Genomic DNA, 15224 nt, shown 5'->3' with positions numbered 1-15224 from the left:
TGAAACCACTAATACAGAAATGTCTAGCCTTCAGGTGTGTAAGAGCTCATCTTCTGCTCTTACTTTTGACCACAGAACATTAAGTTTATGCTACAAGCTGTATGTAGTACAAACATTCACGTGCATGTTACCTGCTGCTCCAGATTTACTAACTGAATTCTTTGAGCCGCTCAGTGAAGTACTGCCACCAACTGACAGATTTTCTGATGGGTATGTTGTGCCTAGTGTTTCCAGTTCTCCTCGGTTTGAAGAGAAAACAAGATCCAGGGAAGGCAACTTCAGCATACATTCAACTCTTGACACTGGCAAGCAACTGAACTTGATTTGAGAGGGCTGAAAGACGAAGAATAAAGCATTCAGTGACCAAATATCAAATACTAAAACCATCCCAAACTGGCTTATAAAATGCTATGTATTTACTTTTTAAATCTAAGGAAATTACAGCCTTTCCAGACTGGTTTTAGAATTACTAAGACAACTGTATACAAGTTGGTATAGATATACTCATTTCAGGGAGTCCCTCCAACACCAGGGCCATTGTTTGGACCAGGTTTTGGAACATGCAGGAAGCCTGGATGCAGCAGTGGACTTGTATGTCACCCTTTCTTCCTCCTCCCCAAGTCAATTCGTAGCTCCTCTTATGTGAGAGCTAAGCAGAATCACTTGAGCTGAGCACGAGCTCCCCTCACCACATTCTTGGCCAGATGAGTTTGCAAGAAAAAGCTGAGAGAGGCTACAGATTGTTGTGGTTAGTCTTCAGAGGCATAAGAAAAAGCATTTGTTCGAATACACTGTTCGATTTGGGAACATAATCGAATCCGTACCAGGAAAAAATGTCGTTTGAGCAAAGTGGAAAAATAGAACAGCAATGTTCAATCAAGCTCAAGTGCTCTGGGCACTCTGCAGCGCCACTTTTCTCTCTTACACATATAAAAAGCCCAGATACAGCAAGTATTAGGCAGTATGAATAATGCCTTGTAGATGATAAGGGTACATTGCTCTATCTTCCATATACACTGGCAAAATCTTCTATAATGATTTGTGTTTTGTAATGGTACCTGTAAACAATGGGTACAAATGCTCATTAGGAGAGATATTTTTTAAAAAGTCCAAGAGAGACAAGGAAGAAGTAATGATAAAAAATGCTCAGACCTTTTGTGACTTCTCAAAATAGCTCATTTCTTTGGTCTCTATGGGACCAAAATATGTCAGGACATCTCCTACTTTATCATCAGGCTAGACATCAGTATCTCAGAAAGGACACTTGAAAAGTTTTTTAAATTTTTTAAAAAAGCAAACTTAGAATCATGGATTGTGTCAAAGACTGAAGTTACTTCCTATACTGAACGTTGAGTTAAAACCTCACCTGAACTCGCACATAAACCACCACATCTACAGGGAAGGATGAATATGCTGATGTCGAGGATGATACTAGCGACGTTGTGGACTCTTCTAGGGGATCCTGTATATCGAATTGTCCCATGTCTTCATCCTGTGAACTAACAGCTGTTAACAAGTACAAGAACTCATTAGAAAGTGGAATTTAAAGGAAAGAGTAGCTCAGTGCCACCGTAAGCCAAAAAAGAAAAAGCGCAGAGTACTAGCATCCAACTTACCTGTGTAATTCCTTTCAATGGGTGTTATGGGAATGGTTTCAAGGGCTTTCTCTAGAAAGTCCAGTAAGCAGGGACTGATCACCATTTCCTCCGGCAGTGACTGCAGCGCAACCCACGCATACAGTTTAGCAGTTTTCACTCCACCACTTCCTTTCCCTTTGGCTGCAACATTTAGAAGAGAAGTTTGTCTAATGTGATACCACTCAACAGTAACTGATAAACATGAGAAGTTACTTCCTAACTAACAGCTGTTTACTCTAATTATCTATATCATACTCTGAAAAGGCATAAATCAGGTCAGAAAAAATTAAGCCATAAGTTTGCGCTAAGAAAACTGTGCAAAACAGTTTTCTTTTAGTCTGTCATGTTTGAATGTAATTCCACCACACACGTTCTTGACCAAGTGCTCTTTATGTCATTGTCACCATTTAGCTCTTTAAAATATTGCACTGACATCAGATACGCACAATTCCTCTCCAAATACACAACGCAATGAAATGACAGTTGACTGGAAATCAAAGTGAAATTACAAAAAGTGCATACGTGAGCCTGGGAGGAATGGTTTAAAGTGAGAAAATACATAAAAAAATTAAAACTGTAGGTGGCGAGTCCTGTGATATTTACGCAAAGAATAACTACAGATTCTAAACCGGTGTTTTTAAATGCTTGGAAGTAGCCAGAGTATAAATTAATAAAGAGATGGTTGTCTTCTAAACCCGTGAGAGAGGCTGGCACTTGGATTCATGCTCACTGAAATAAAAATATGCACAGAAGGCATTGGTACCAGCTCAATTACTGTAATTACTGTCTCTGAAATACAGCTATTAGAATGCAGTTAAGTGAAGATACAGATTTTAAATTCTCCAAGAAAAATGATAAACATTAACTCAATGACTAAACCAGACTTTAACAATCCTTTCATTTGCTAAAAAAACCCAAGCACTGATTTTTCATTCTAGGCAAACTGTTCTGTCTAGTGTCTCTGACTAGATTGTCCCATCTTGTTCCTACTGGAGACAAAAGACAGCAAGACAAGGAATTTCCATTCCAGAGGATACTTAATACAAGAAAAGAAAATATAAATAACGATGTGTTTCAAAAAAATTCAGAACTAATAAATATTTATCAAAATACAATGCTAATTGCAATTTCTAGTTCTGGGAGACATTTATACCATCATACAATTGCCATTTCCGTAAGTCCCCCACCAAATGTAGCGCTTACAGCCATTAAAACAACAAGACTGAGTAACTGGACATGACATGGTAAAAATTAGAAGGCAAAGATTAGAAAGAGGATAGAAAAATACAGAACAAAATTGAAGAAAAGTAGTATGAACCAAGATTGCACAACATTCAGTAATCATAAAGAGGTTGGATGCTTAAAGGAGTAAGACCTAATGGTTCAACAGCATAGATAATTGAGGAGGGTGTCCCCATTTCACTGTTCTCTCCCAGCATCTTCATTGGCTTTTTTTGGGTTTTTTTACAAAACCACACACAACTTTTTTCAGTTACTAATTTTGCCTGCTCATCAAATCTGGACAAAATTTCGGCTTTGTTTTTGAAGTGATAGTGCCAAAGGAGAGAAGAGCAAATGTCTCAGAAGTTGGAGGTGCACTCTACATACCTCTAGATCTGACGGGATGTAACAATAGACTCCTGCTTCAAAACAGGAATCACTGGAGATAACACTTAAGTATTAAAACTCATGTTACTCCAGATGAAGGTTATTTAAGGGCCTGCCACAGCTGAGGACAATAGTCTGGTATTTTGATTAATACAAATATGTCTAAACAGCTGCTTCAGTACTACACGAAATAACCCAGTTCCAGAAAGCAATAGTTTACTCATTACTTGTGTGGCAGAAGGCACTTAAAAGCTGAAAGTATTTTTTGAAGAATGTAACATATGGAAGGAAGGATTCATCTGATTATTTTTTCTTCCTGGATTCTGAAGAATAAAGCAGTCAGCATTCACTTATTATACAGATACTTAAACTTTGCTTTCCAGTAATAGGCGTAATTTGGTTAATTTAAAACAGGGAGAAGGCAGCGACAGCTCATCCCTGGGACATGGTGACTATGACAGAGATATTACTGAGACTGGTTTAGCAAGAGAGTTCTAAAAACGCAGATTTATGAGCTGCATTCAGGCTTCTGGGACCAGGTTTCTGCAGGCAAAGTTAAGACTTGGTACATAACAGAGGTTCAGAGGATGTGCCCACAGATCTAAAGGTAGTAGATTCCAAGAAGGAAACATACATATTGATGATAGTTTTAGAAGGTTGTTGTCCATAAGTACCTGATGGGATGGGTGGGGGTTGGGGAGGAAGTAAGGTGTTAGTCTTGCTGTGGATAGAGGTAGATAAAGGAGGAGATGTGGCAGTATCTTTCATACCATACAGCTTCGACTCTTTGGAAAGGGTTCTTGGCAAAGAGGATCCTCGAGAAGTATTTGGCGATTCAGTCTTTAAAGTCTTAGAGTTGTAATGCAACTGGAAAGCAAGGAAAGCTCAATTTACTTCACACAAGTAGCTCAACTTCTCTACAGTTCAGTGTCACTCTTCCTTTAAACAATTCTTTTTTCATTACTTACAAAAATGTCATTGTAAGATATTTACATTCCGATTCAGGTTCTACAGATAGAGCAGTGCACATAAAGATCTGAAATATTTGTTAAAAAAAAAACAGAGGAAATTAACTAGTTGGGAGCAATGCCTAAACCAGAGAAGAAAACATCCCAAACGAATGTCTAAAGTTTTGGTTTATAAAATTAATGGAGCTATTTTCTATTCATTGTGTAGTATCACGTATGCTGTTTGTTATGGAGTGTCATTTGACATAATTCTGGTTTTGATAGCACATACAGGATTTTGGAGTTTTTCCTTCTCTAAGAAAATGAAGGTAAAAGCACCGATCGGTCCTCCATGTCATATGACAGAAATCATTATCCCTAATTCAGCAGTATCTACGTAACGGAAACAAGATTTTGCTGACACGCTCCGTATACGTGAACTGGTACATACTGTTCAACTTGTTTGCTTTGAGATCGTATTTGAGCAGAGAGAAAGAGCCAGTGCTTCCCTGCAGAGTTATACACTCCTTTTACCTTCACATCCACCCCAGGAATGTAAAACACTGTTGTTTCCACATCGCTAGATTTTGTCTGCAGAGATGATGGTACTTTCTTGCCAGCAAGTAAGTGCGTAGTAGATGCATAATTAGTTTGAAATTTCTTCTTTTTTGAAGGAGACTCCTGATCCAAACTTCTGGAACTCCGATCATAACTCCTAAAATAAATGCACCATGCGTTACTAAGGCAAGCTTAATACTCTTATTAATAAGAGGTTATTTTCTAGTATCAAAAAAAAAAACCTTAGGGATGTCTAAATCAAATTTGTAGTATCATCTATGCAAGGAAGCATTTCAATCTCTGCTTTACTCTTTACTTTCTGCAATCCCTGCTCCCCTTCTGTCTGCCCACCTGGGTTTTGCCATTTTCATGATGTGACGATTTCGGACAGTGAAATCTAGAGATCAAGCCTCATTAAGATCAGAAGTAAAGCACTTCTGTTGCCTCAGATAATAAAAGTTTTTTATATAAGGAAGACACATAATATCAGCATGGTTTTACACTCTGAAAACCATGGGGGCCCTCAGAGATCCTGAGAAAACCCACTAGTAGCCCCACTATTAATCAAATCATTATGTGGATTAACTGAGTTGAAAGTTACTACTTTGGAGGCTGAAAAAAAAACAAAACAAAACCAATTGCTCTGAAAGCCTGACATTTTGTTCATGAAAGATAAGCATGATTTAACAAGAGGAGAAGCATATGCTGATTGTCATTAAACGAGCGCAACTCCCCGTGCCACGCTCAGCCATGACAATCGCATCTTAGGGTGATGCTCTGAAATAGCGATAATTCCTATGATGGTAACAACCTAATGCATATTATCTTCTAGGCTTTTCCAACAGGCCAGTGCCTAAGAGTCATTAATTATCGCACGTACGGCCGTAACTTAAGTGATGGAAATACCCGATGTACCTGGCAGCAAAAGCAGAGTGAAGTACTCAAACCCTGTTCTGCCTAAGGCAGCCAAGTGACACATTTCCTACCTTCGTAAACTAATGTCATCATGCTCTTGCTGAAGCATTGTAGGGTGCAGCACACACTTCCCACAATCAATTTCCACCCTGATATCGAGTTCGAAGTCAATATTTCTCTCTGTGGTTGTGCCCGTCACACTTCTGTTGGTCGGTGTTGTTGGCCAGCGCTCCGTGAACAGCTGGTGGACAGCAGCAAAGCCTGTTGCTTTCTTGCGGGAGGTGCTCCTGCACAGGCACAGTTGTGGGTTAGATCTTAGCACGACATTCACCTGAACACATTGTAGGTGGCATTCTCAGGCTATGACCACACTCAATACGTAATCTTTTAAGAAGTTTTCTGGAAACAGCCTTATCTGATACACAGCAATACAGTGATCCATCTTCCATTAACACATTACTAAGTGTCCTTTCTTAGTATAAGGTATTACAAAGAACTAAGCTGTTCTTAAATTCTTAATCATGAAAAGGAAAGGAAAAATATATACAATAATTTTTGTATTTTCAAATATCTACATTATTTCAGGCCCTTTATGAAGGATAAAAACTGAACACTTTTATTTTACTTGGCAAATCTGTCATGTGGTTCTACTAAAAGCTATCCCATGCCTCAGAAAACACACTTTCCAAGTGCTTTTATTCTGCTCCAAGCCCTAAATTTTCTAACAGTTGCCTCCTTTTCAGATCAGAATTCCTCCTTCCCTCATGGTCACCTCTGCCAAACAACCTCCCCTGCCTTCCCCAGACACACTTCAGGCAAAGGTCAATCCTTCATCAGCAAGATTTTTCAAGTCAATATTTCAAGTGTGTCTTCTGGATTTCAGTGCTCTTCCTTAGGACCATGACTTACGGTGGTTTCCTGTAAAAATATGGCCTCTCTCTTTCATGGTCATCCTCCTTCTCCGAGTCTTCACTGCTTGATGATAAGCTGTCATCCCGGTGTCCTTCTTCAGGCTGGAAGGGAATGCCGGGTGAGAAGACTACTGGAGGTTTGGGTGAACCGAATACCGAGCATGAGCCTTCACTAGTAGATGAGTAATGGGAGGGACCATCAATAGTTACAGACAAAAGGTCCATTTCTGTCTCTTCTGGAAACTGATTATAAAAAGACAAAAAGATATTAAATTTCCACAGATACCATTTCCTCTGAGAATGCATTAGATAGCTCTGGAAATAAAAAAGCAAGAGTGCCATGAGAAACTCCCACTCCCAAGTTCCTCATACTACAGAGACAGCAGGTGTAGAAATGGCAAGACGGATTTTGAAGAAGAAAGCAAGCTTGGTGGGAAGACTCTGGTCATTGCCTCGTGATCGAGCTCAGTCTGTTAGCTACATACGTATCATGCTCTGACCAATTCACATCATCAGATGGAATGGAAATGTTTCATTTAAATTTAAAAAAGGTTTTGGAAGAGAAGAACCAAGGATAGCGAAAATCATCGTGAACCTTGCAGCGGGGTGAGGCACCCGGGAGCGTTAGTGAGGCGCGCATGCAGAACGCTAACACAGAATGTACGGCACCGGCTCGCAGTTCTGGGCTGCGCCCTCGGGCACCTGTGCTTGAACACAAAACAAACGTGAGGCCAAATTTCCCAAAGGGGCCCCCTGTTTCTCACATAAAGCACCACACAAGCAGTTTTTGAACAATACTTCTTAAAGTGCCTGGGAAAAATGTCCGTAAGTGTTAGCTTAACTCCAGAACTACCTAAGCAGCGTTAATATAGAGCTACACAACTGTTGTCTGCGAAGTTAAACTGGAGCTCTGCTGCAGAACTGGCACTAAATGTCAGCAAGATACTTTTTAAAAAAAAATAGTCAACATTTGGTATCTCTAAGCATTTGTTAGCATTTTGCTATGCCAACAAAACTTCAGCTATCCAGGATGATATTAACAACAACAAAGAAGGTAGGATAGCTTCAAAATGTGAACATAAAAATGTGCTTTGCACATTTCACTATGTGTCATCTCCACTTCCCTCGCAGAAACAGGAATTTATTTCCTGGGAGCGTGAGGCAAGTTGGAAGGGAGAAAAAGTATGTTACTATCTCTTGAGTTTGTTTAGGTTTTTGTTGTTTGGTTGGTTTTGGTTTGTTCTGATTGGGTTTCTTTTTTTCCTAAACATGATCTTTGAAGTAGTTGAGAAATGCCACTATTTGTTTTCTGGGTATTAAATTTTGGCACATCCCCTACAGTGAATCGTCATTCGGTCCTAACTCTGCAACAAGGCAATTCAAAAACTGCACTGGTCCCAACTTAAAAACCATGCGGGTATTTCCTGCTTTGGGCAAACCCATTTGCTGGATTGCTTTCACTAAGGGACCTGGAAGTACTTGGTAGGTGATGACGAAACCAGTAACACAATGTAGCAGATGATGTCACACATGAAACCCCTCTTCAGAAGCACATTGCAAGGCTACACTTGCATCACTTGCCATCAGCCTTGATCACTCTTTATAAATACACAAACAAAATTCCATAATTCATTCTCCAACAACTAGCAAGTTTAAGTCTACATACAGGTGTAGAAACACTCTGAAAAGTTTCACCAACAATCAGTTATGTTCTGCTTACTTGACAAATTCAAGTATTTTCAGATTTGATATACATTCTGTTTAGCTAAGTGCAAAAGAGATGAAACACTAAAAAGCAGCTTCCTGTGGGAGAAATTAGTTCTCTGGCAAAGAATACTTATTTCTTCTCAAAAATACCTGGAAATACCCTTCCCCTGGACAGCCGGATTGTGCAATCCCCAAAGCTGTTTTATTCAACTTGATTAGAAGTGGAAAAAACAAAACAAAACAATTACAATAATCTCAGCCATGCAAAAAGAACATCATAGGAACATTTTAAAAATGAGAAAACATAGCAACAAACTAAATCAAAGACTGAACAATCCATTTCAAACACACAGAAGGATATACCTGTAGAGCTACAGCAAACTGACTAACACCCATTTCCAAAACACTAAATACAGTCAAACAAAAAATACTAGATGATTTTTTCACACTGCTCCAAAACAATTGTAATAATAATGCCAAAACAACTGGGTCAGCCTAAAAAAAACCTAAATAAATACCATTTTAAAATATTTTCTCTCATGATTCAATTAATTTCTGCGTTAAGAAACCAAAGCACATCTTTCTCCTATCAGAACAAATCTATCTTCCAAAACACATCCACGATTGAGGCACACAGTAACAGAAACAGTCACACAAAACCACACGAGCAATTCCGATGTCACTCTGTGTACCTATCTCATGAACTTGTGACCAAGAAGCACAAGAAATATATGGTATATAAAGTAATTCTTACAGAATCCTGAATGTTGAAAGTCACTCTTGGCCCAGGAGATGCGGCATCTATACGGATATCTGGGAGGTCTTCACTGTCCCCTAGTCGAGAGCTACAAGCAAAACCAAAACACAACGGCTTGCTGGGTTTCACTACAGGATTATGTTCATGCAAACATTCACCTACACAAATGTCAGGCAACAAAAAAGTACAGTCAGTACTTACGTTTTGTTAAGGAAGAGTGTATAAAATCATAATTGAAGCACGTAGGGTACATGAAAATTAAAAAGGAGGAGGAGAAAGAAAGGAGGAAGCTACACTTTACTTGGCCAGTCGTCTATCGCTGGCCAATCTCTCTGCTTACTTCTTATGCAAGTTTTTCAATCCTGAGCCAACATGCAGAAATTATAGAAAAACAAGGTATTTGTGATCTACCACATAGGACAAAGCAGTTGGTAGATTATAGATGCGCTGAGGCAACCTAGATTACTGTTACTACACTACTTTTCATTCACAACCAAAGCAGAACATCGTGTTTCTTACAGAACAACAGAAAAGCTCCATTTTCTTTTCCATACAATTTCTGGATCTCTTCAGATAACCTTGTAAAAAGGTAAAATGAAAGTCGTTTTCATCTGAGATCTTGACCTAAAGCCTTCGTATCTTCAACACTAACATTATCAAGAATGCTAATTAATTCAGGAGAAAGATCCCTCTTCAAGGGCACCTTGAAAAATTCACTGTAGAGTACTTACTAGACTTTTTATGCTGGAAGAGCTCCTATCTGATATTTTCACATCTGGAATACTTAAAAATCTCCATTCACTGCTAGACAAGTAATCAAATTTCTGTTAAGAATTTCTGTTCTCATAGAAAAAAGTCCAAAGAATTCTAACACTCTTCTCCACCTTTTTAATTTTCAAACCTTTGATATTTAATCCATAATAATGCAGCACATTTTTAATTCCAAACTTTGAATGCTTCAGCTGCATCTACAAGAACAACAGACTCAAACACATGTATTCTAAACCCAAAGCAAACACTTACTAGGAGGCATCATTATACAATTACAGTTTGCTCAGCAGCCACTAAGTAATACAATGGTCACATTATACAGTTGAAGAAATTAGAGAAAAATTATCACCCCCAAAAAGAATCTTCTGTTCCTCTTATTTCAACAGCCCCTTTTTAAGGCAGAAGATTGCAAATCAAGCATAGAAATCGAAAATGACTGCACTCTGCCTTTTCCGTACATACATTTCTTCAGTATGTCTTGAAAGCCAGATGCTGTAGAAAGCCCTAAGTTGTTGACCATGCCTGTCTTGCAAAATGAGCTCCTCCTGTCCACTTCTACCACACACAGACGCTGCCTTTCGTAAAAGGACTCTTACGCATGAAGCCCCGTGTTCTCTGTTACACGTGCTGTTGCTGCTATCAGAGATCTCACGCAGAAGCTCACCTTGTTCTGTCCATTCTCTTCAGCGGTGGTCTTCCTGATGCTGAAATACTCTTCGATCGGCTATAGCTGGGTTTGTAGCTGAGACCCCATTTGTCTTTCAAGGAGGCGGCCTAAAACAAACATTTAAATGCAACAACTGAGAACACAGAGAAAAACTCTGGCAAGCTAAAATACTATTTTACACAGGTGTGCCAGTAAAGTAAAAAGATATTTTTGTTCTGTAAGAGCTAAAATGTATCTTGCATCAGCATTTGCCAGCATCTTCATCTTCCCTCTAGATACACTTTCACTTCTCACACCCAAAGCTAATAACCTGAGCATTTCAACAGACGTTCCTCCCAGCTATCACTACAGGAACAGAAGCTGAAATGAGAGCCCCTGAGAAGGAGCTGCGAAGAGATTACTATTTGAGAGACGGTTCCTTATTGAAGAAGCATCGTATCTGGAGCTCATGCACTAGGACACACTGACAATAACGTTTTGCCAGGTTCGTTGTCTGGGTCTGGGACAGGTCACGTGGCTTGCCAGCAATGCTGCTTGTTTTTTCATCCAGTTTCTTCTAGTGTCTACAATTAGTAGCTTGTGTTCATTTTTATATCAGCTAACTCTGCAAATACACCGCCTATTTACATACAGAACACACTTCTAGGAAGCACACGTGCCAAGTGGAATACAACAGGTACCCATCATTTGCCCAGGCAGTTAACACGCCTGCCTCTGCAATCCATCAGTCCAATAAGGAGTCACTTTAAAATCCGCTAAGAGGAGCAAATGACATCTTCAAATAAACATTCTCCGACTACTTCTTGTGAGTGTGCAAATAAACCCATTTACATTGTAGCATCTGTGACATTTCAGTTTTGCTACCACCATCATTACAAGGAGGAAAAACCTTTCCCCACCCCCTTCTAAAGATAAAGGGGTAGCTGAACTATTTGATATTCCTAACCTTCCTTTTCCGTTACTAACACTTTCCTTGCTTTAATCAACACGCAGAAAACACACGACTCAAGTGCTATCCCACTTTTCAAGTAATTTAATACTGCTCACCCTCATACTGGACCTGCGTAGCTTCTTACGAACATCTCGGCGGATATCATTCACAGCCACCGACTCCAGCTGCTGATAGCGCTGAATTTCTTGATTTATAGTTCCTTCACTTGCACCTAATTTTCTGGGGATAAATCGTGGTTGAGTTATCTTGCACATGTGTGACATTATCTTCCCCATTACAAAATCTGCATTGCAGTGATGTTCTGCTTTCCCTGGCAATTACCCCACTTTCAATAGTTACTTATGACTAGTATGAAATATAGCTGCAGAAGATTTATTCTTGTTTCAAGGTACAACTTTTTGTTAGGTATAATATTTTGTCTTTAAGAGCATTCTTTGATTTTAAGGTTTTTGCTTCTGCTGCAGAAAAAACACTCCATTAAATTTTTTAAAACTCCATAAAGAAACTGCTATTTTGAAAATATCAGTTCTCTGAAGCATTCATAAACTGAGAAAATGCAGGCACAAAACATTGTTTTGATTCTTGAACTCATATTAGATAAAATCATTGAGCCTGAAATCCAAAGTTCAGGTACAATTACACTCGAGTGGTGACAGCAATTTTATTCCAAGGACAAGCAATAAAAGGTGTCTCTCCTGTTATTTAATGCCAAATTGCCAAACTCTGTATTCCCATCCCAGACAGATCCATTTATAGTAAATCTGTCTTAGGGAAGGGGGAAAAAAAAAGAACAAAAGCTAGCCAAACAACCATGGCTGTGAAAAATTGTTAATAAAATTTACAGAAGTTCAGCTGAAATTTATGAATTTGAAATAATTATTTCTTCAGGGTTTTCCCAAGTACAGCAGAGATTTAATTTTAAAATATCACCTACAAAATGCAAAAATAATCTATTTAAATATATTTATCTTCTTCCAGGGAACGAGACTAAGCTTATTACAGTGTAATATATTCTGCTAAAGTGATCACCATGACAATAAAATGAAGATTCAACTGCAATTTGGAATCAATAGGAAATTTACTATAATCAGCCATTGTAATGCAGAACCAGGAAGAACAGGTGACTAACTTGACACCTGGGGAAGAACTTGAGAAATGTGGGAGAGTACTTGGCATATAGTTTTTTCTTATCCACAAGGACCATTTTCTTATCCAAAAGGACCATTTTTTAAATAAAGACACGAATTTCTACTTAACCATCACAACGCCACAAGATATGTGATAACAGCAGAAAATAAAGTCAGCAGCAGTTTGTTATTCCCAAACTTTGTGCGACTTAAAGCAAAATCCAACTTACTTCAAGTCATCAATGACTTTAGCTTGCTCATTGAGTTCTCTAATATCAACTAAACGTTTCACAAATTTTCTTCCTCGCTGCTCCCCAGTTTGGATACTAGAAGCTCCCTGCCGTCGGTGATCAACAGTCTCCTGTTTAAAACAAACATTTAATTAATGCCCTCATCAGAAATTGGACATTAGTATGATTTAATAGGCAAAGTGAATTTCACACCTTAAAATTTGGACTAGAGCATGCAAAGGAATCACTTCCATCTCAGCAGGCAGCTGATTGGATTTTTTTCCAGTGATCCAAACCCCATCATTCAAGTAGACACACTGTAACTACTACATACTTGTCCCCATGAGCAGGACCTGCCTGCTTTCCTATGGGATCTGCTAGACTGGAGAGCATCACACTTGGCTGACCCCAACAGATATTCTACAGGAACAGAGTATCGATGGTTTGGGGGGCTCAAACCCAGCAGGTGATTTACAATCCGCTGCCCAAATGTTAGCTTGCGTGCATCTCCACATAATGAACCTCCACCTGATTTCTGAACAACAAACAGGAACATTAGTGGTCTGGGATTCCATTTTCACTGCTGGCAGGCAAGAGACGTCTAAGACAGCCATTCAAGAACATCCGTTAAAACGTTTTGATGTGAAACCATAAAGCAAGGTCAGCAGCGTTTTGGGTAGAAGTACCGATAAAGCAGTTTTTCTAGTTTGCTCATGTTAATACCTTACTCTCCTGTTAAGAAAACCTATCTATAGCCACAGCTTTTTTTGTACCTGAAATTAGGTATTGTTCTCCATATTTTCATATACATATTGAAAAAAAAAGAGTAGAAATATGATCTGTGATTTCCTGCCTTTGAAATACGGAGTTAGGAGACTAACTCCCAAGCTTTGCTTTTTTGATTTGCAGCAAGAGTTATATGAGCTCTAAGGAGTAGCACACTGAACTCAACTCTAAGATCTTTCCATGTGACTGAAGACTTTGTCAATGCTTTTCCAATTAGTAGCACTTACGCTGGTTGATTCACTTACTGCATGTATAGTGGGAGACATGGTGTCAACTTCATCCTCATCTGAAAGGTCAGCTATGTTCACAGAGTTGAGGTCAGCAATGTCATCGATATCTTCTTCTCCTGTCAACGTGGTGAGGGTGTTGCCTAACGCATTCAGTCTTTTCCCAATGTTTGGATCCATGTGCACATCAATACCACACATCTTCCATAAGACATTCAGCGTCCAGGTTCCAGCACTACTACTTTCTGTATAAGAAAAAAAAAACCAAAAACAAACAAACAACACACACAACAAACTTGAACCAGTCTTTCCTCTTTGAAAAACTTCCCTATTTTATGAATGCTTTATTTATATAGGACGTGATTTATTTCAAAAGTGTATTACCTGCTGCAGCTTGTCCTGTTGTCCTAGAACATACTTCATAGGTACCATCTGGCACAACGCCTATATGAAGCACATACAGTGATTAGGCAAACAGTCAGAGCTGCCTTAGCCCAGCCCTTCCAAATTTCACCTCAGTCCCTCTCCCTCCGCAATGAAACCATGAGTGGGGTTGGACAGGAGGTTTCGTTTTAACTCCCACTGAATGACTGATCTTATTTAGTAAAGTGAGCCTACTTGGTAACATCCAAGTCTTAAAATTCCATGTAAATTCTAGAATCCTCACTGTAATGAAAGACAGATATATATAAAAATATGTAAATAATCCATATGAAACTATTGAAAACTTACGGGGATCTTAGGAAATTATATAAAAGCAACAAATCCAAGTCTTCCAATGTTTCTCAGACAGAATTTAAATGCTTACAATGAGACATATAGTAACAAAGTTATTTATAGAGGAAAACAGCAGAAGAATACAACTCTTAAATCCCTATTATTGTGCTTTCAAAAGGCCAAAGTCTTTATCTTTTGGAGGAACGTTCATCAGTTTTAAAAGTCATGGGAAAGGGTAGAAGTAGATTTATACCTGAAACACTATTGCCCAGTACAAAATCACATCCACTTACATGCATTCATAACGAGATCTCCTCTTATTTCTGGTTTCCAGTCATCCCAACTTGTCTCAAAGCCGTCAGCAAAGCGGATACAGAAGTTTTTGAAATGGCCTTTGCTAACTAAAGACTCTGATGAGCAGGCAGTGATTAACGTGCTTTCAATGGTCAGGACTAAAGCAGAGCCAGTGTCAAGATCTGCACTGTGGTTAGACTGGAATATAAAAAGCACAGAGAGGATTTACTGGTTATTGCAGTGTCAAAGTGATACCGTACATGCGTTAAATGCTATTTATCTGTCCCTATTATAAGATGGATCCTCCTCTTCTATCTCTCTGTATTTTTCCTTCTCTGCAGTAAGTTGTAGAAGCATCACATCTGTCTGTACAACGTCTTGCACTGTTGCTTTCTAAATGGAACACCTACGTT

At 38.9% G+C, this 15224-nt stretch overlaps 1 protein-coding gene across 1 annotated transcript in view; it reads right to left on the bottom strand.

The window, feature by feature from the left end:
* The window catches only part of KIAA1109 (KIAA1109 ortholog), a 100259-nt gene that overhangs the window by 13102 nt on the left and 71933 nt on the right, over positions 1-15224 (bottom strand). The window contains exons 57-70 of the mRNA XM_010136635.1: positions 14811-15009; positions 14185-14244; positions 13819-14045; positions 12788-12918; positions 11526-11649; positions 10476-10585; positions 9038-9128; positions 6575-6819; positions 5737-5952; positions 4727-4907; positions 3920-4112; positions 1617-1778; positions 1367-1506; positions 132-333 (exon numbers count right to left, since the gene is read on the bottom strand). Coding sequence (XP_010134937.1) covers positions 132-333; positions 1367-1506; positions 1617-1778; positions 3920-4112; positions 4727-4907; positions 5737-5952; positions 6575-6819; positions 9038-9128; positions 10476-10585; positions 11526-11649; positions 12788-12918; positions 13819-14045; positions 14185-14244; positions 14811-15009 — 2281 coding nt within the window. The remainder of the gene's footprint in view (positions 1-131; positions 334-1366; positions 1507-1616; positions 1779-3919; positions 4113-4726; positions 4908-5736; positions 5953-6574; positions 6820-9037; positions 9129-10475; positions 10586-11525; positions 11650-12787; positions 12919-13818; positions 14046-14184; positions 14245-14810; positions 15010-15224) is intronic.

Source organism: Buceros rhinoceros, unplaced genomic scaffold (genome assembly GCF_000710305.1).
Source record: "Buceros rhinoceros silvestris isolate BGI_N320 unplaced genomic scaffold, ASM71030v1 scaffold5180, whole genome shotgun sequence".
NCBI classification, from domain to species: domain Eukaryota; kingdom Metazoa; phylum Chordata; class Aves; order Bucerotiformes; family Bucerotidae; genus Buceros; species Buceros rhinoceros.
This window is presented reverse-complemented; position numbering and strand designations above follow the sequence as displayed.